General features: G+C 61.2%; 1 protein-coding gene across 3 annotated transcripts in view; it reads right to left on the reverse strand.

Moving 5' to 3' along the window:
* The window catches only part of SDK1 (sidekick cell adhesion molecule 1), a 539173-nt gene that overhangs the window by 70062 nt on the left and 454445 nt on the right, over positions 1–14666 (reverse strand). For all 3 annotated transcript variants that reach the window (XM_068566067.1, XM_068566068.1, XM_068566066.1), the window contains exons 28-31: positions 12253–12447; positions 10601–10802; positions 3761–3864; positions 1275–1345 (exon numbers count right to left, since the gene is read on the reverse strand). In XM_068566067.1, the coding sequence (XP_068422168.1) occupies positions 1275–1345; positions 3761–3864; positions 10601–10802; positions 12253–12447 (572 nt within the window). The remainder of the gene's footprint in view (positions 1–1274; positions 1346–3760; positions 3865–10600; positions 10803–12252; positions 12448–14666) is intronic.

Here is a 14666-nt window from a genome sequence, read left to right on the forward strand (position 1 = left end):
TTGGATCAGCGACCTTGCAGTGACGTCAGAGGTCACCTTTGACCTCCTGTCTGTACGGAGGAGGAAGCTGGGGACAGAGAGGCCTCTGGGGATCAGAGTCACGCGATGGCAAACTGGGGCCCGCAGACCGAGCCCAGGCCCTGGACCTCTCCTGGGGCTCCCCGTCCCTTCCCGTCCCGCCCTTCCTGTGCCAGCGCAGTGCACCCGGCCAAGAGAAGCCCTCTCCACTCTCCAAGGCCACGTCCAGACCGTTATTTTTGCTTGGCTCCCGCTGATTCTGGATGTGATTCCGGCATTATCTAGACGATTATCATCAACCCGGAGGAAGACTCTCATGCCCACACAGACCACCCTCTGGACCCCCAGCCCACAGCAGCCACTCCTAGGCAGACCTCAGCTCCCCGTGGCTCTGAACCCAGACCACAGCGCCTGCCCTCTGTCTGCCCTCCCCACGGCCTGCCGGCTGTAGGCACTGCCCCCGCCCAGGACGGCAGTCCCCCTTCTGGACTCAGGAACTTCCCTTGTTGGTCAGATGCTGTGCCCATGCTCATCCCTGCCCGTGGCCCCTGCCCATCGGTCTGTGTGCCTGCCCGGCCCAGCTCCAGCCCTGCTCCTGAATTAGCCCCCCAGGCCCTGGCTGGATCCCTCGCCCTCCGCTGGGCTCGCCCTCGGGCAGGGCAGCCTTCCTTGGCGGTTCTGCCCCTCGTTACTTCTGTCCTCAAGGCACCTCACTGTTAGCAAAAATGATCCAGAAGTGGAAATAAGGCAAAGAGAGGGCAGCAGGTCCTTTCAGTGTTGTATTAGAGCACTGTTAACAGCTCACGGGATTATCTGATTATTTAGGAGAAGGTTCCTTGGTTTGACTAAAGACTTGGAACTAACAAAGATACGTGTCATCCTGTTGATGTTCTGTCTGGTTGGAAACAATTTCTGTACAAATGACAACCCAGCAGGACGTGAACCAGTCTTGCCACAGAAGCCTTGCTCTGTCTGCATCCTTCTCCAAAGCTCAGTCCGTCTGTGCTCTGGGCACCCCCCTTGCCGTCCTGCTGGTGCCCTCAGGGCGCTGAGCACGAGTCCATCATGCATGCCACGACAGTCCTGCATCACCCGTCTTGGAAGTTACACTCACCATTTCCCCGCACAGCGTTTAAGCCCGACTGGCGTGTCCCCTTTGTCCCACTCCACCCCGACCCGGGGCCCGGCAGGTGCCAGCTGACCACGCGGTCGCATGAACGGTTTTACCAAACACCGTGGGATTCTGGGGCCCTTACCTGCCACTGGATCAGAACAGACGAGGTGGTGTGTGGCGTCACAGAGACAGAGCTTGGAGGCTCTCCCGGAACTGAAACACAAGAAAGAAGAAGGCAAGGATTAGGCGGTCCTGCCTGTGCTCGGCGGCCGCTTGGGCCAGCTCTCTCCCGGTCCCGGTCAGGAGGCAGGGCCAGGTCCAGCCCCCAGGGAAGCTGGCCAGCCAGCGTCCAGCCTCCCTCTTCCCTGGGGATGCCCTTCCCCCACCCGCCAGCCTGTGTCCAGGAGAGAAGGAACCTCATCCTGGTCGGGCGATCACAGCTCACGTCCCTGACCTTCCCCCCGAGGCGGACCCCCAAGACAGACACGCGAGTCTCGATCTTTCCACGGGGAGCTGCTCACACCAGAGGAGGTGCCCAGAGAGCCCCTGCGCTTCCCAGGTCTCCCGGGGTCCACCCCTCCCCCAGAGGAGGGGCATCATTTTTTTGAGGTGCTCCGGTCGGAGCAACTTCTGAACAGGACAGATGATCAAGCCAGGCCACAGTGCCCCTGGCTTTACACATGGACGTGACTGTCAGGGACGGAGGCTGACTTCCGGGGGCTGGAGGGACGTCTGCCCTGGTCTGGGTCTTGGTGGCAGCTCTGCTCTGATCCCTGGGGGACAAGGTCGGTTTGACCCCTGCCCACAGCCCTGCCCTGCTCTCTGGAGTGTCTGCCATGCCCAGCAGGCCTTCCCGACACCCCTTCCCCACCTCTGCTCCCGCTGGGCCTGGGCGGCCCTGTCTCAGCAGACGGATTGGCCTCCTTTCGGCTGCCCCACTGTGACATCCTGAGACCCGACACACAGTTAAGGTTCAGAAGTAGGCTCTGAGCAGAATGACTGAGGAGTTCTCCCCGCCCCGCCCCCAGGGTGTGTCTGGCACACCCACCCCACTCACCATTCCGCCCAGGGACAGCTCTCTACCCTGCGCCCTCTGACCTCCTGCTGTTCTATCTTAAGGCCCTGATCCAGCTTTCCTGATCACACAGGATTACAATTACGGGGCGGTCTCAGTACCCTAAACACTGTTCTAAGAAAACGTTTATCAGCAAACCATCCACAGGCTCCCAAGCCCCTCCCCCAGCACAAGGCTGCCCACCCCTGGAGTCAGCCTCTGCCGAGAGCTGGACTTGGACGATGCAATGAAAACACAAGGCCGTTCCACGGCAAAGAGAAATCGCAAATCTCAGAAAAGGAAGATGACACGATGAACGCATCAAAAGGAGTGATCTGAATATGAAAGGGGTGAGAGAGGCCCTCTTCTGACTGAGCCCGTGAGGGGCGGAGGGAGGCTGGAGGGGGCGTCCTGCCTCCACAGTCCTTCTCAGAGACTCCCCCCAAAACCAGCGTGCTGCTGTTTTCTTTCTTCTAACAATCAGTGCTTAGTTGGAGTGGAACCTTGGTTGTGTTAAACGTAGGATTAAAGTGGGAGTCACAGAAGACAACCTCAGTTTCTCCAGGGCCAGGTCCCGCCCCTCCTCCCCGCAGTCGGGGCTGCAGCCTCCCATGAGCTCGGCGGGCATGTCCCTGGTCAGGATCACCGGGGGGCCCTGGTGGCTTCTGCTCTGTTGCAAACAATCTCTGCGTGCTCCTGAAGAGCTAGAAGGGTCCCCGGAACCCCTGAGCCAGTCCTTCAGGTCACTGGCGGCCTGGTGTTGGAGAAGCTGCCCTTCCAGGTTACAGAAAGAGCAGAGCTGAAGGTGGGGGGGTCCCAGGGCGAGCAGGCGGAGATGGGCTGGCTTGAGCCTGGTCCCCTGCTGCGTTCACTGGGGGAGCGGGTGCTCTGGGCGCGTCTGTGGATTATCATAAAGCGCCGCTGGGCCAGCTAAGGGTTGGGGTCTGCAGTCCGGGATCAGAGCCCAGCACTGTTACGCAGCAGCTTTCCTTTCCAAGCCAAGCACCTGCCTGTCCGCTGGGTGGACTTGAGGACACCGTCTCCGGGCTCCCTCCGAGCCTGGTTTGATTATCGATTGCCAAACAAACTCACAACGGACCTTCGGGCCCAATTCCTCTGAGCAGGACAGGGCCGGTGAAAAACCACCTGGAGCTGTGAGGGGGTCTCACTTCCATCACTTAACTGTGCTTCTGTCAAGTGACAAAGCTGGGTGGCTCGTGAATGAGAAAAATGGGGAAAACCTCTTAAAACGCAGGTACCCCACGACATCTATCTTTAATGACCCTATAAGTTATTCAATCTCAGGGCTACTAATGGACGGTCGGGGTTTGGAAGCCAATCAAAGAAATCTCCCTCCATGTGGAAGCCCTTGAAGTCTTGATTTACGGCCCTGGGCTGTGCAGGAGCGCCCAGCTTCTGCTGCTGATTGAATTCCACTTTCCATTGAAAGCCCACGGCCACTCCCCCCACTCCCTGGGGTGACCCCTTCCCTGCTCAAGACGAGAGTGGGTCTCTCCAGGAGCCAGGGTTTCGGGGCGCAGAGGTGGCAGCGGGAAGTGGGCCCCCTTGCTCACCGTCCTGCAGTGTGGTTACCGCCTCTGTCTCCGTGCTGAAGGCGCTGTCCCCAATGTCATTGGTGGCCTTCAGGCGCAGCTTGTAGGAGGTGAAGGGCCTCAGCCTGAAACACAGAAGAGACCAGTGACCACGGAGACCTCCGCCTGCCCGCGGGCCCGGGCGGCGGCGAGGAGCGGGCATTCTGGGGCCGGGGCTGAATCCCTCCGGGCATCAGCGAGCCGGGCCCCCGGGACTGTCTGGGGAGCAGCTCCCCAACACCCGGCGCCGGCTCACTGGCCGCTCTGGGAGACAGGAGATTCCCGGGGCGGGGGGAGCCCAGAACTTCCCAGCGGGGGGATGGAGCTCTCGCCTGGGGCTCCTGGGGGAGGGACTACCACTTCCCGTAGTCAGAGACACCTGTGCACAGCACATTGCTGCTCTCTAGCAGCTCGGAGAACCTCTCAGCAGGAGCTAATCACGACGGCGCGGGCACGCGGCATCCGGAGCGCAGAGGGCAGGCGCTCGCCCGGCCCACCTCCTCCCTCAGCCCGAGCGCTCCCTCGCGGAGCTCCGTGCCAGCAGGGGCCCGGCTCCAGGGGCTGCCCCTGCCCCCCTCCCCCCCCCGCCCCCACTGACCGAGCCAGACGCGGTGCCAGTGCCGAGCAGCACAGCCCCATGTAAGCCGCAGGGCGGCTCTGCAGGGTAGAGCCGTCACGATTCCCGTTTCACGGTGAGGGGGCAGAGGCCCTCGCCCTCCGCCGGAGGACGGGTCAATGGCTGGGGGACGGAGGTTGGAAGAGGGGTCTCGTCTTGAAGTAACACTGCCTCCCACCTTAAGCAAGGCCAAGACAATGTTGGCTGTCCATGCGAAAAGACGTCCCCCTCGGCCCACGGATGAGATTTTCGGGACATTAATGCACTCTTTGGTGCCACCACTGCAGGCTTCCCCTCTCCCTTCCATCCTTCCTCCCTCCCATCCATCCATCCATCCCCCCCCCCACCCAGATGGTCCGTGTGCCCAGCGCAGAGCCGCACCGACGACTGAGGCTTCAGACAAACTCCGCTGTGTGGACGACACACAGACCTTCACCCACTCCCCCGGCGGCGCTTCCCTACTCAGCCCCGTTCAGCACCCGGCTGGCCGGCCGGCCGGCCGCTGTCACCGCCCTTCGGGTTTTACTTCCAGAGGAGCAGATGAGGGCCCTGCGTCCTCCCTTCCCTCCCAGCAGCGGCTGTGTCTCAGGCAGTGGCCCTGCTGTCCTCTCCATTTCCCGGACCCGAAGATCCGACGTGATTCTAGACGCTCCCTCCCCGTCCCTCGAGTCCAAACCATCTCCAAGTTTCCTCAACTCGGTCTAAGCACAGCCCTCCCTGCCTCAAACCAACCCTTCCCCTGGCTCTGATCCAGCCTGTAGACCAGTGGTTTTCAAACTGAGCACTGAGGAACCCCTGAGACTCCGAGGAACCCTCTGGGTGTCCAGGGCCTCCGTTCCCCCTGCATCAACCAACAGCAGCTCCACTTCCATCTGGTCTGTAATTGGTTCTGGGTAACACTTTGTTAGAGAAAGGATTCTGCTTTTTGAAACACTGACAACCATTTCTGGAAACCATGATCAGAAAAGTTTTCTCTACCTCTGTTTTCAAATCGCCTCCTGCGTAAGACCGACGGCAGCGGTTCTCTGTGAGCTGACACCGCAAGGGCTGCTCCCGCTTCACAGCCCCCCAGAGCCGACCGCACCCTGCTGCTCGCTAGTCCGTCCGCGCCCCGATGCCACAGCCAGGAAAAGCGGTGACGGGCAACCCCGTCTCGGCCCTGGCTTTAGTGGAGACGCTTCCAAAGGCCCACCCTGAAGGGCGGTCTGGTTTTTGGGCGACACCCATTATTCAGTTAAAACAGACAAGTAAGTTCCCATCTGTCCCCAGCTTCCTAGGAGGGATTTCATGAACGGTGGAGGTGACCACGTCTTTCCTCCCCCGGCCTCCATCTCACCCCGTCTCCCCATCTGGGCTGAACAGCAGCGCCCACACCGTGAGGCTGTTGCCGGGATGAGTTCAGCAGACGGGCGGAGGGGAGTCTGGCCCACAGCCGGCGCTCGGGACAGAGCAGGGGCCGTAGTGCTCTTGCCCTGCAGGTGTCAGCTTCACCAGCCCCAGGCGACGCCTGTCCCCTGCCCACTGTCCCCTACACCCCGTTCATTTCCTCGTCTCCTCCATCACAATTTGTAATTAACTGTTTCCTTGACGACTGTCTTATTTACAAGACTCGGGACTCCTTGGGGACAGGGACAAAGGCCTCATTTATTGCCTTGTCCCCAGCACCAATGGCAGTGCCTGGCACCCAGGAGGTGCTCAGTGAATACCCGCATAAGGGATGAATGTCTGGGGTGACATTATCTGTCTCTGAAGTTTCTTGGGAGGGTTGAATAAGAGGACACGTGAATATCAGCACAGGTCCGGCACATGGTAGGTGCCCCGGAAATGACCCTTGTCTTTATATGTAGCACTTTTATTATCCAGTACACTTCCACTTAGAACATAGTAGTGCCTATGACTTATTACATTATATTCAGTACTTCACTGTTCTCTAATGATTTCGGAATCTGAGGCCGAAGGTCAAGCTATTTGAAGACCACCCTTTCTTTCCTGACCTCCGGGGTCTCCAGGAGCCGGGGGCACAGCAGGGGAGCAGTAAAGGATGGCTGATGGCTGGATGACATCTGATGACAGGTCTGTGACAGATGGGCTGGGACGAGGAGACTGGGAAGTGGAGCCCCCGGCACCAGACCTGCGCTGTGCAGGCTCTCCCCCTTCACAGGACCGATGACTGTCCCTGGGAGTCTGAGCTGCAGGACTTACCCTCTCAGTAGGAAGCCCTGCCAGGTGCCTGAAAACAGGCAAAGAGCGACTTGGAGGCTGTGAAGGGAGCAGCCAGCTCATCGCCCTGGAGAGGTGACCACAGTTACCATGTCCGCCTCCTGGTCTCCATCCTCTGCAGGAGCTGCTCCTTTGGATTACTGGTCTACCTTCTACCCTGAGCACACCCTCCACGCCCCATCCACCCCAGCCCCTCGCTCCCTCCAGGCTCGCCCCTGGGCACAACAGGACTCCATGACTACTTGACAAATGAATAAGGAACAAGCCCTCCAATTTCCCCCAGTTCTGCCCTCATTCACTCTTCCAGGCCTCCTTGAGCCTCTACTTTGGAGTCGGCCAAGCAGGAATTTAAATTCTGGCCCCGCCACTCCTAACTGGGGCACGCCGTTTAATTTCTCTGAGTCTCACTCAGTTCATCTATGAAAACAGAGGTAACGATACCCACGCTTCCAGGGGAAGTTAAATGACACAACCCACCTCATGAAGTCTGGCAATCGGTCACACAGTAGGCGCTTAATAAATGTTACTTTCTCTTTCCTGTCTTCCCAAAGGCTGCCGGAGAGGGCAGGTTCAGAGGAACAGCAGGGCCCACGGTTACTGGACACACAGCCGTCACCGGAGCCCACGCCATCACTGCTCTGTCCTAAAGGGACATCCAGAATGTCCATGTGGCTCTGTGCTCAGACCTCTTCTCTTCAGCCACACTGCATTTCTATGGGATGCAACCATCAACCAGAAACCGGTGATGCTGAAATAGGTCCCTCAGACCCAACCCCTCCCAGTGCCCTGGACCCACATTCACCAGAGGTAGGTACAGGCACGAGATGTGGATCGTTAAACTTTTTGTTTTAAACTTTTGTTTAAACGTTTTATGTTTTTTTGGCCACTAGCAGACTTCATGCAACTGGCAAAAGTGAAATGTAAAAAGAATGTTTAAAAAAAAAAAGGAGAATGTAGCTGTCAGGACTATGAAGCAGGAAGGGAGATGACACGGTGGCAGTGTGCAAGACATTGCTTTCCCGGGATCCTGCCCGCGACATGTTTTCTACTGATAGGGGAGGAACCATGCGTCCTGGTTCTGGCCCATTAGGAAACTGACAACAGTCTCTTCTGCACCAAATTAAACTGTCTGTCCTGAAACATGGACCTCTCCTTTCCAACGCGAAGTCCCAAGCACACCATTGGTCGGTTGGAGGCTCCATGACAGGAGAGGCAGTTGGATTTTATTGCTCTTCTTTCTTTCACATGGTTACACGAGGAGGTGGGGTTATTTACGGCCGAGGGCATGTTCTAACTAAGCCGGGCGCCCAGCACACTGGAGTGTGCTGTACGAAGTAAGCTGGGCATCCTGGCCACGCTCGCCCGGCACAGGTGAATCCTGGCCCGGGGGGTGTGTCCGCAGCAGAGTGCCTTCCTCTGCAGGGGGAGCTGTGCCTTGCAGGTCCCACGGCTGTCGTAAGGCTGGCGGGCTCCGCGGGGACAGGCTTTGACTACTCTGGGGGCCTTGTTACTTGGCCGTCCGTTCACTGCTGTCAGTCACTGAGGCAAATCTTCGACCCGGAGCTGAGAGGAACCCCAGGATGGTTCCTCCAGCCCCGTGTTTCACTCCTCCACGGCCCTGTGGTCACTCAGGGGTAGACGGTCTGCTGAGAGCTTGGGTACACGTGTAGATGGAAAACACTGTTCGCTACATCTGGACCCGCGTTAATTAGCTGGGTGCTGGTTTGCATCCGTGAAGCTCTGAGCTACAGGCCCAGCGAATGTCCGAACCACAAAGGGATCCCCTGCCCCATTCAGAGAAGCTGAGGCCCCTTTGCTGCTTAAGACGCGTCTGCTGCCCCACGTCGTCATCTGCACGACGGGAAAAATAAAAAGTCTGGTCTGTACCCCACAGGCCTCTCTCTCCACGTGGACGAGCTGTGGGACAACACGTGGGAATTGCTCTGGAACTGACGGAGGGCTGCGTGATGCTGAGGCAGTGATGGTGGCGATGACGTTGACGGCAGGGAAGACGGCGCGGGAGGCTTCACCACCAGGTCGCCGTGGGGAGCGTCTCGGAGGCGCGCGTCCACACTGATGCCGTTCCAGCCTCATCTTCCCACCACGAGGAGGGCGCTTACAGCTGCCGTGACTGTCACTAGTGTTCTAAACCCCTCCTCGGCAGCAGACGGACCTGAACAAATGTCGCCTTTAAGTAGCAGGCAGTGACCTCGGCTCTTCCGGAAGCAGAACGTGTGCATGGGGACCGTCCATCCCTCATCTTCAGACAGAGCTGACAGCTTTTTGGATCGTGGGATGAGGGAGTCACTCAGACCAGGTATACCACTTGGGGTCCCAGGAGGCCGCAGCTATAAGTGGTGAGTTGCCTTCCTTCCTGGCCTGTGGCTGCCGCTGAAGGTCACCTCCAAAGGGGGCGCCTGTTCCGTGCGCCAAAGCAGAGCTGCCGGCAGGTCCCTGTGAGCCGCCCGGGCTGCTCATGGTCATCCTGTCAGGATGCAGGCTGGCCACACAGCCTCCCGGGCGGGCAGTGACAGTGGCCACCACCGCCCGGAGCCGACAGCACCCGCCGTGGGCACCAGCTTCACCCCCGTCGGTGCCGGCTCCTTGGACCAGGGGGGTGGTCCCCTTCTCCTTCAGCCCCGCTGCTGGCACATGTAGGAGAGAGTGACAGTGCCACGCTCCAACCCCAGCCCTGAGCTGTGCCTCCGGGGGTCTCTGAGGATGGCACAGCTCATGGTCTCTGCTCAGCGGACAGCAGACTGGCGGCCTTGCGAGGGGGAGGGCGGGGTGCCCAGGGGGGCCCGCACGTGCTCCCTGCTGGCTGGGCAGGGCTGCAGGCAAGGTACCAAACCGACCTCTGACCCTGTTCCTCACCCGTGGAACTGGGACGGCAGTGCCCGGAGCTGTCGCGGGGATTCCACGAGGAGGTGGACGTGAATGCGGCACGGTACCCGGCACGGGGCTCGTTCTGAACGATGAGGGGACCTTGGTCCACCTAGGAAACCATGGTCCTGGCCTCTTCCGTCCTCCTAGGAGGTCCTGGCAAGGGTTCTAGCACCCACGGGGGACAGTGGGACCCACTACTTAGTAGCCCCTCCCCAGCCCCGGAGCATGAGCCTGGCAGAAAGTGGCAACGCCAGGGCCGGGCGGGAAGTACAGTGAAGACGCCAAGGTGTCTCCCCGGGCTGCCACCATCACCCTCCCAGGCGGGGGGCTTCCACGCGGGCAGACGTGAGGACGCAGGGCCCGAGGCCACTTCGTAGACCTGCCCATCTAGACTGTTCCATCTGTAGGATTCTGGCAGGTGACGTAACCCCTCCCAGCCCTAGTCTCCTTCACCGTAGGAGGGGGGCGGCCGAGAGAAGAGGCCCAGGTGGGATCACGACACAGCGGGTCCAGCTGTGCCCGGCGGTGCAGCCCCTCCCTCCTGCCCAGCAGTTCACCAAACAGCTGGCTCAGGGTGCGGGGCTCTGCTCCTGCCCCATCAACCATCACTAAGGAACGGCGGCCCCCAGGCGGAATCTGTCCACCTTGCTGACGCAGAGACAGCACAGAGAAGGGCCTCTCTCCGGCCTGTGACACGGTGACAGTGGCAGGCTGGGCTGCCCTCCCCGCCGCCCCTGACTCCGTCCCTCCCGACTTCTGCCTCTCGGGCACCGGGGAGCGTCAGTCCCACTCCCGGGCTCAGGGCCCCACCGCCTGTCCATCTGTGCGTCAGTCCCCGGGGCCTGGGGTGGGCAGACCATCTGTGCCCGGCTTCTCGGAAGGACGGGCGGGGAAGCGGCCCGGGTGGGCGTCTGGAAGCGGACGCAGGGTGCAAGGACTACCGGGTCCTGGCACGGGAGCGCCGACTAGAAGAGGAGACCTGGGCTTTCCGTGGCGCGTCTCCGCGTCCTGCACAGACGCCCTGCTCAGTGGGCAGGAGCTGGCTGGGGAGGGCAGGGCCCCCGTACCCCGGGGGAGGGTCCTCCTGGCCCTCTGGGTACCTTTCAACAGCACAGGCTGTGGCCTCGTGGCTGACGGACGAGGAGTAGGTCTGCCACTGTCCCCGGGGCAGCTCGCGCAGCTGCACCGTGAAGTACCGGATGGGGGAGGCCCCATCGCTGCCCGGGACCCACTGGAGCCACAGGCTGCGCGCAGTCACTTCCCCTTGGGGCACCAGGAGCTCCCTGGGGGGCGCCGGCCTCTCTGCAACCAAAAGAGGACAGATCAGGGGCATGTGAGAGGCTCGCAGTGAAATTAAGCAGGGGGAGGCACTGTGGCTGCCCAGAGAGTCGGCTGCATGGATTAGATGATCTGCAGACTGTTCCTGGTTCCGCAGGGATGTGAGGGTCTTTGACTTCGGCCGGCGCCCAGCTTGGATCTGACTGAAGACCCCTGCTTGCTCTTGGAATGTTCCATCCTCAGAGCAGAGAAAGACAGACAGACAGACAGGAGGTGAACCCACCCATGCTCCCCGACGGCACCGCCATATAAGGCATCTTGAATGACACCTGGGTGCCCCGAGCATCTCCAGGTTCCTTTGGACTCTCTCGCGCTTTCTGATTTTGGGATGAGTGCATCTTTAACACTGATCTCCTCTCCCTGGAAGTCGACCTGGGCCTGAAACTGTAAAGGCGTGTGGAGCAGGGGTGCCTGGGGGCTGTCACTGGCCACTCCGTGCCTGCAGGAATGGGACTGGGACGCGGGGAGCGGGGCCGGGACCTGGCTTCTGAGTGGGGGTCGCTCGCCCGTCGCCCTGTCTCCTCACCCCATTGATTTCAACAGAGAAGCCCCACAGAGGGAGGAGTCATTCTTTAACTGTTTATCATGAAGAGTATCGATTCTGATTAGAAGGTGCTTCGTGAAGTAAAGCAGCAATTGATTGCCGGCCCCAGGTGATGGGCTGCCAGGGGCCCTTGCATCTAACTTAATCAGCATCCTTTGCTGAAGCACACACTTCGGCCGGGCGGTTTCTTCTCGCCCCGAGCAGCCTGAGTCCTGCCCCTGCTTCTCAGGCCCCTCCCGGACCCACTGGAAGGGACAAAGCTCTCCTGGACCCCCTCTCCCTGAGCCACGCGGACCGAGGCCCTGCAGGCCCTGGCAGTGCAGGTGTTCCAGCTGTGGGACAGGGTGCAGGCGGAGGCACGTGGCGGGCAGGGGACAGGGCTGCCTCCTTAAGGGAGTTCACGTCAGTACTTGCGCTCGGGTTTGGTTTAAGTCACATCAAACCCTGAGCAAAACTCTTTCCCCCTCCCTCAGAGGGGCTGCATGGGCTCTAAGGAGGATGGCAAGAAACAAGGCCTGCGGCTCTGAGCTGCCTGGGGGAGAAACTCAGCCCTGGCTGTTCCCTGCACACTGAAAGTGCTGGCCTGACCGAGTTCCGGTGGGGGGAACCTGCAGGAAGCTCCGGTATCGCGGGGGGAGGGGGGAGGGGGAGGGGGAGGGGGAGGGGGAGAGCTCTCTATCTTTGAACCTGGGAGGATCAGGCCTGAGAGCCCAGCCTGGGCGAGCGTTGGGCTGGGAGACCCGCTGTGCGTCCAGCTCCAGGTAGGCTCAGCGGTGCTTAAAGAACGCGCAGTTCACGCAGCCACCCTCCCCAGGCACGCGGGATCTCCCCTCCCCTGGCCCGGCAGGGAATTGGGCCTCACGGTCTTACCTCTCTTCTCGGTGGTGATGACGGTGGCCTCCAGCGGCTCCCCCCAGCCCTGCCTGGTCTTGGCCGACAGCCGGAAGACGTACGCGGACTCCGGGGCCAGCTCAGTGGCCGTGAACTGCCTCACGGTGGCGCCGACCTCCACGGTGGTGAACGTGTTAGGGCTGCTGCTGGCCAGGCGGTAGGCGATCTGGTACCCTGGGGGGGGCACGAGGGCTGCTGGTCAGCTGTGCCCTCACTCACGGGGAAGCCCCCAGTCCCGCCACCCGGGAAACCCTACAGAGCCACGTGTTTCTGCACCGTTTCCCTCTCCCAGGCCAGCATCTGAGCTGCAGGCTGGGGCTCTTGGGAGAGAAGCCAGGCTCAGTGATGAAGGGAGGGCCTCGGGGTGCCAGGCCCCCTCTTCTTCCTTCACGGAACTGGATGTGAAAACAGCTTCCTCTTCCCTGCGGTCCTCGGTGCCCGGAGGACCCAGGGAGCAGTGCGGACGGCGGGGGCTTTCTCTGTCCCTGCCCCCCGCCCGCCTTCCAGGGGCCCTGCCCTCAACCCCCAAGGGTCTTCTTGCCTGGAGCGCCCTTCTCCAGGGCTGCCCCGGAGGCTCTCACACCTGTGCTCAGACCACGTCTATCTGTCTGCACACCCCGCTTCCTCCCGCCAGCCCAGCACTCCCGCCCCTCCCAAAAGCCCCACCCCTGCGGCTCTGAGCCCGGGGCTCCCCTGAAACAGCTCTCCCCACTGTCGAGGAAGCAGAAGGGAGTACATCAGCTCGGGACAGGCCCCCGGCTCTGACCGTCTCTCAAAGTCCCCTGATCATCAAGGGTTCATGATTGATCGGACTTCATTAAGGACCAGGCCTCCCCCACCAGGCCCTGCTGGGGCCCCTCGGCCCACATCTGAAGAGGCACAGCGGGCTTGCAGACTCGGCCCGAGCCTCCTGGGCTCCCAGACAACTGCGGTCCAGCCGCTGAGTCCTGCGCTAAGACCAGAAGTGGCGGTGCTGCGACCTCCACACCGCTAATGACAGCCAAGCCACTCAGTTCAACAGGGACCCTCAGGGGACCAGGCCAGCAGCGCTGAACCCAGCTCTGCCTTCGCAGGGCGTCCCGTGGGTGTGACGGCCCCTGTGGAGATGGGCTGCTGGCCCTCGGGACAGGGCCTCCGGGCCTCAAGCAGCTTGCGTCTCCGTGGCCTCCTGCCCCGGGTGGCCATCCCTGCTCCTTCGGTCCTCCCACTCACACAGCCTTTGGCCCCATCAGTGGCCAAGCTTCCCGGCACCTGCCCGCCTGCGTAAGGAGCCTCAGCCCGCCCGCCACGTGGGGGGCCAGGAGGACGATCCCGTGGTGTCAGACGCAGAGTTTGCTCTAGCACTCAGCCCCTAACCACTGCGGGTCACTACCACGGCCACACAGACGGGGGCCGGCAGCCCAGCCCTGTCCACAGTGAGCACCGTCACAGCGTGTTTGCAGGACCCTGGACAGGCTCTTACAGCTCTGTTCTGCCTCTGATGGCCATCCTCCCCGCCGTAGCGGCCAGCTGTCCCAGGGTGTCCTGCTGGACACCTGTCCTTTCCCATCCACTGACCGATGACCGGGGGCTCTTCTCCTGGACCTCCCCTAGCACCTCCCTCGCCCCTGCCTGGTCCTGGGGGAGGGGGCGTCTGGAGTTCGGGTGCATCGGGAGCCCAAGCCCAAGCTCTGAGACTCCCGGACACCTAGCGTCCTGAGAACGAGGGCAATGTGGTCAGCGTGGCCACCGCGGCAGAGCCCTCCTGCTGCACGCCTGACGGTCCTCGCCCCCCGAGCCTCCGGTGGTCCTGCCAGGGAGCAGCAGAGCTCAGAGAGGTAAGCAGTCTGCCTGAGGTCACACAGAAAGTCACCAGCAGAGCTGGCCTGAGCCCTGCATCCGTCCGGCTCCAAAGCCTTCACTCTCCACTGAGTCACACTGTCCCGAGAAGCGAAAGCATCCGCCCCAGGCTCCCAGCAAAGGGAGTGGGGCCCTTGGTGTCCTGCCCCACGAGAAGAGCATGTCTCCCAGGGACGACGGTGCCCCGGGAGCCACAAGATGTGGGAGCATGTGCCCGGGCTGCGCTCCAGGGTCCGGGAGAACGTGCCACTCCCTGTAGCCCGTTGTAGGTCCTGCTACTCATTTCCGCTTCACCGTTAACACCTCTGCGGTCGGCATTTGCTTTGTCAGAGTCGGTTTCCCTTCCGATCCTCCGGGGGGTTTGTGTCTGTTTTGGTCCTTCTGGTCCTCACCCCTGAGAGTCCCAGGTGATGCGATGAACTCGGTCCTCCGACTTTCGACAGCACCCGCTGGCTCCTCACCGTGACCCGTGGTGGAAGCGCTCACCTCCCCCTTGTCTGTCACACCATCCATCCTGATTAGTTACATTATTGCTTGTATTCTTCCCTGGCCTG

This window comes from Eschrichtius robustus, chromosome 16 (assembly GCF_028021215.1).
Source record: "Eschrichtius robustus isolate mEscRob2 chromosome 16, mEscRob2.pri, whole genome shotgun sequence".
NCBI classification, from domain to species: domain Eukaryota; kingdom Metazoa; phylum Chordata; class Mammalia; order Artiodactyla; family Eschrichtiidae; genus Eschrichtius; species Eschrichtius robustus.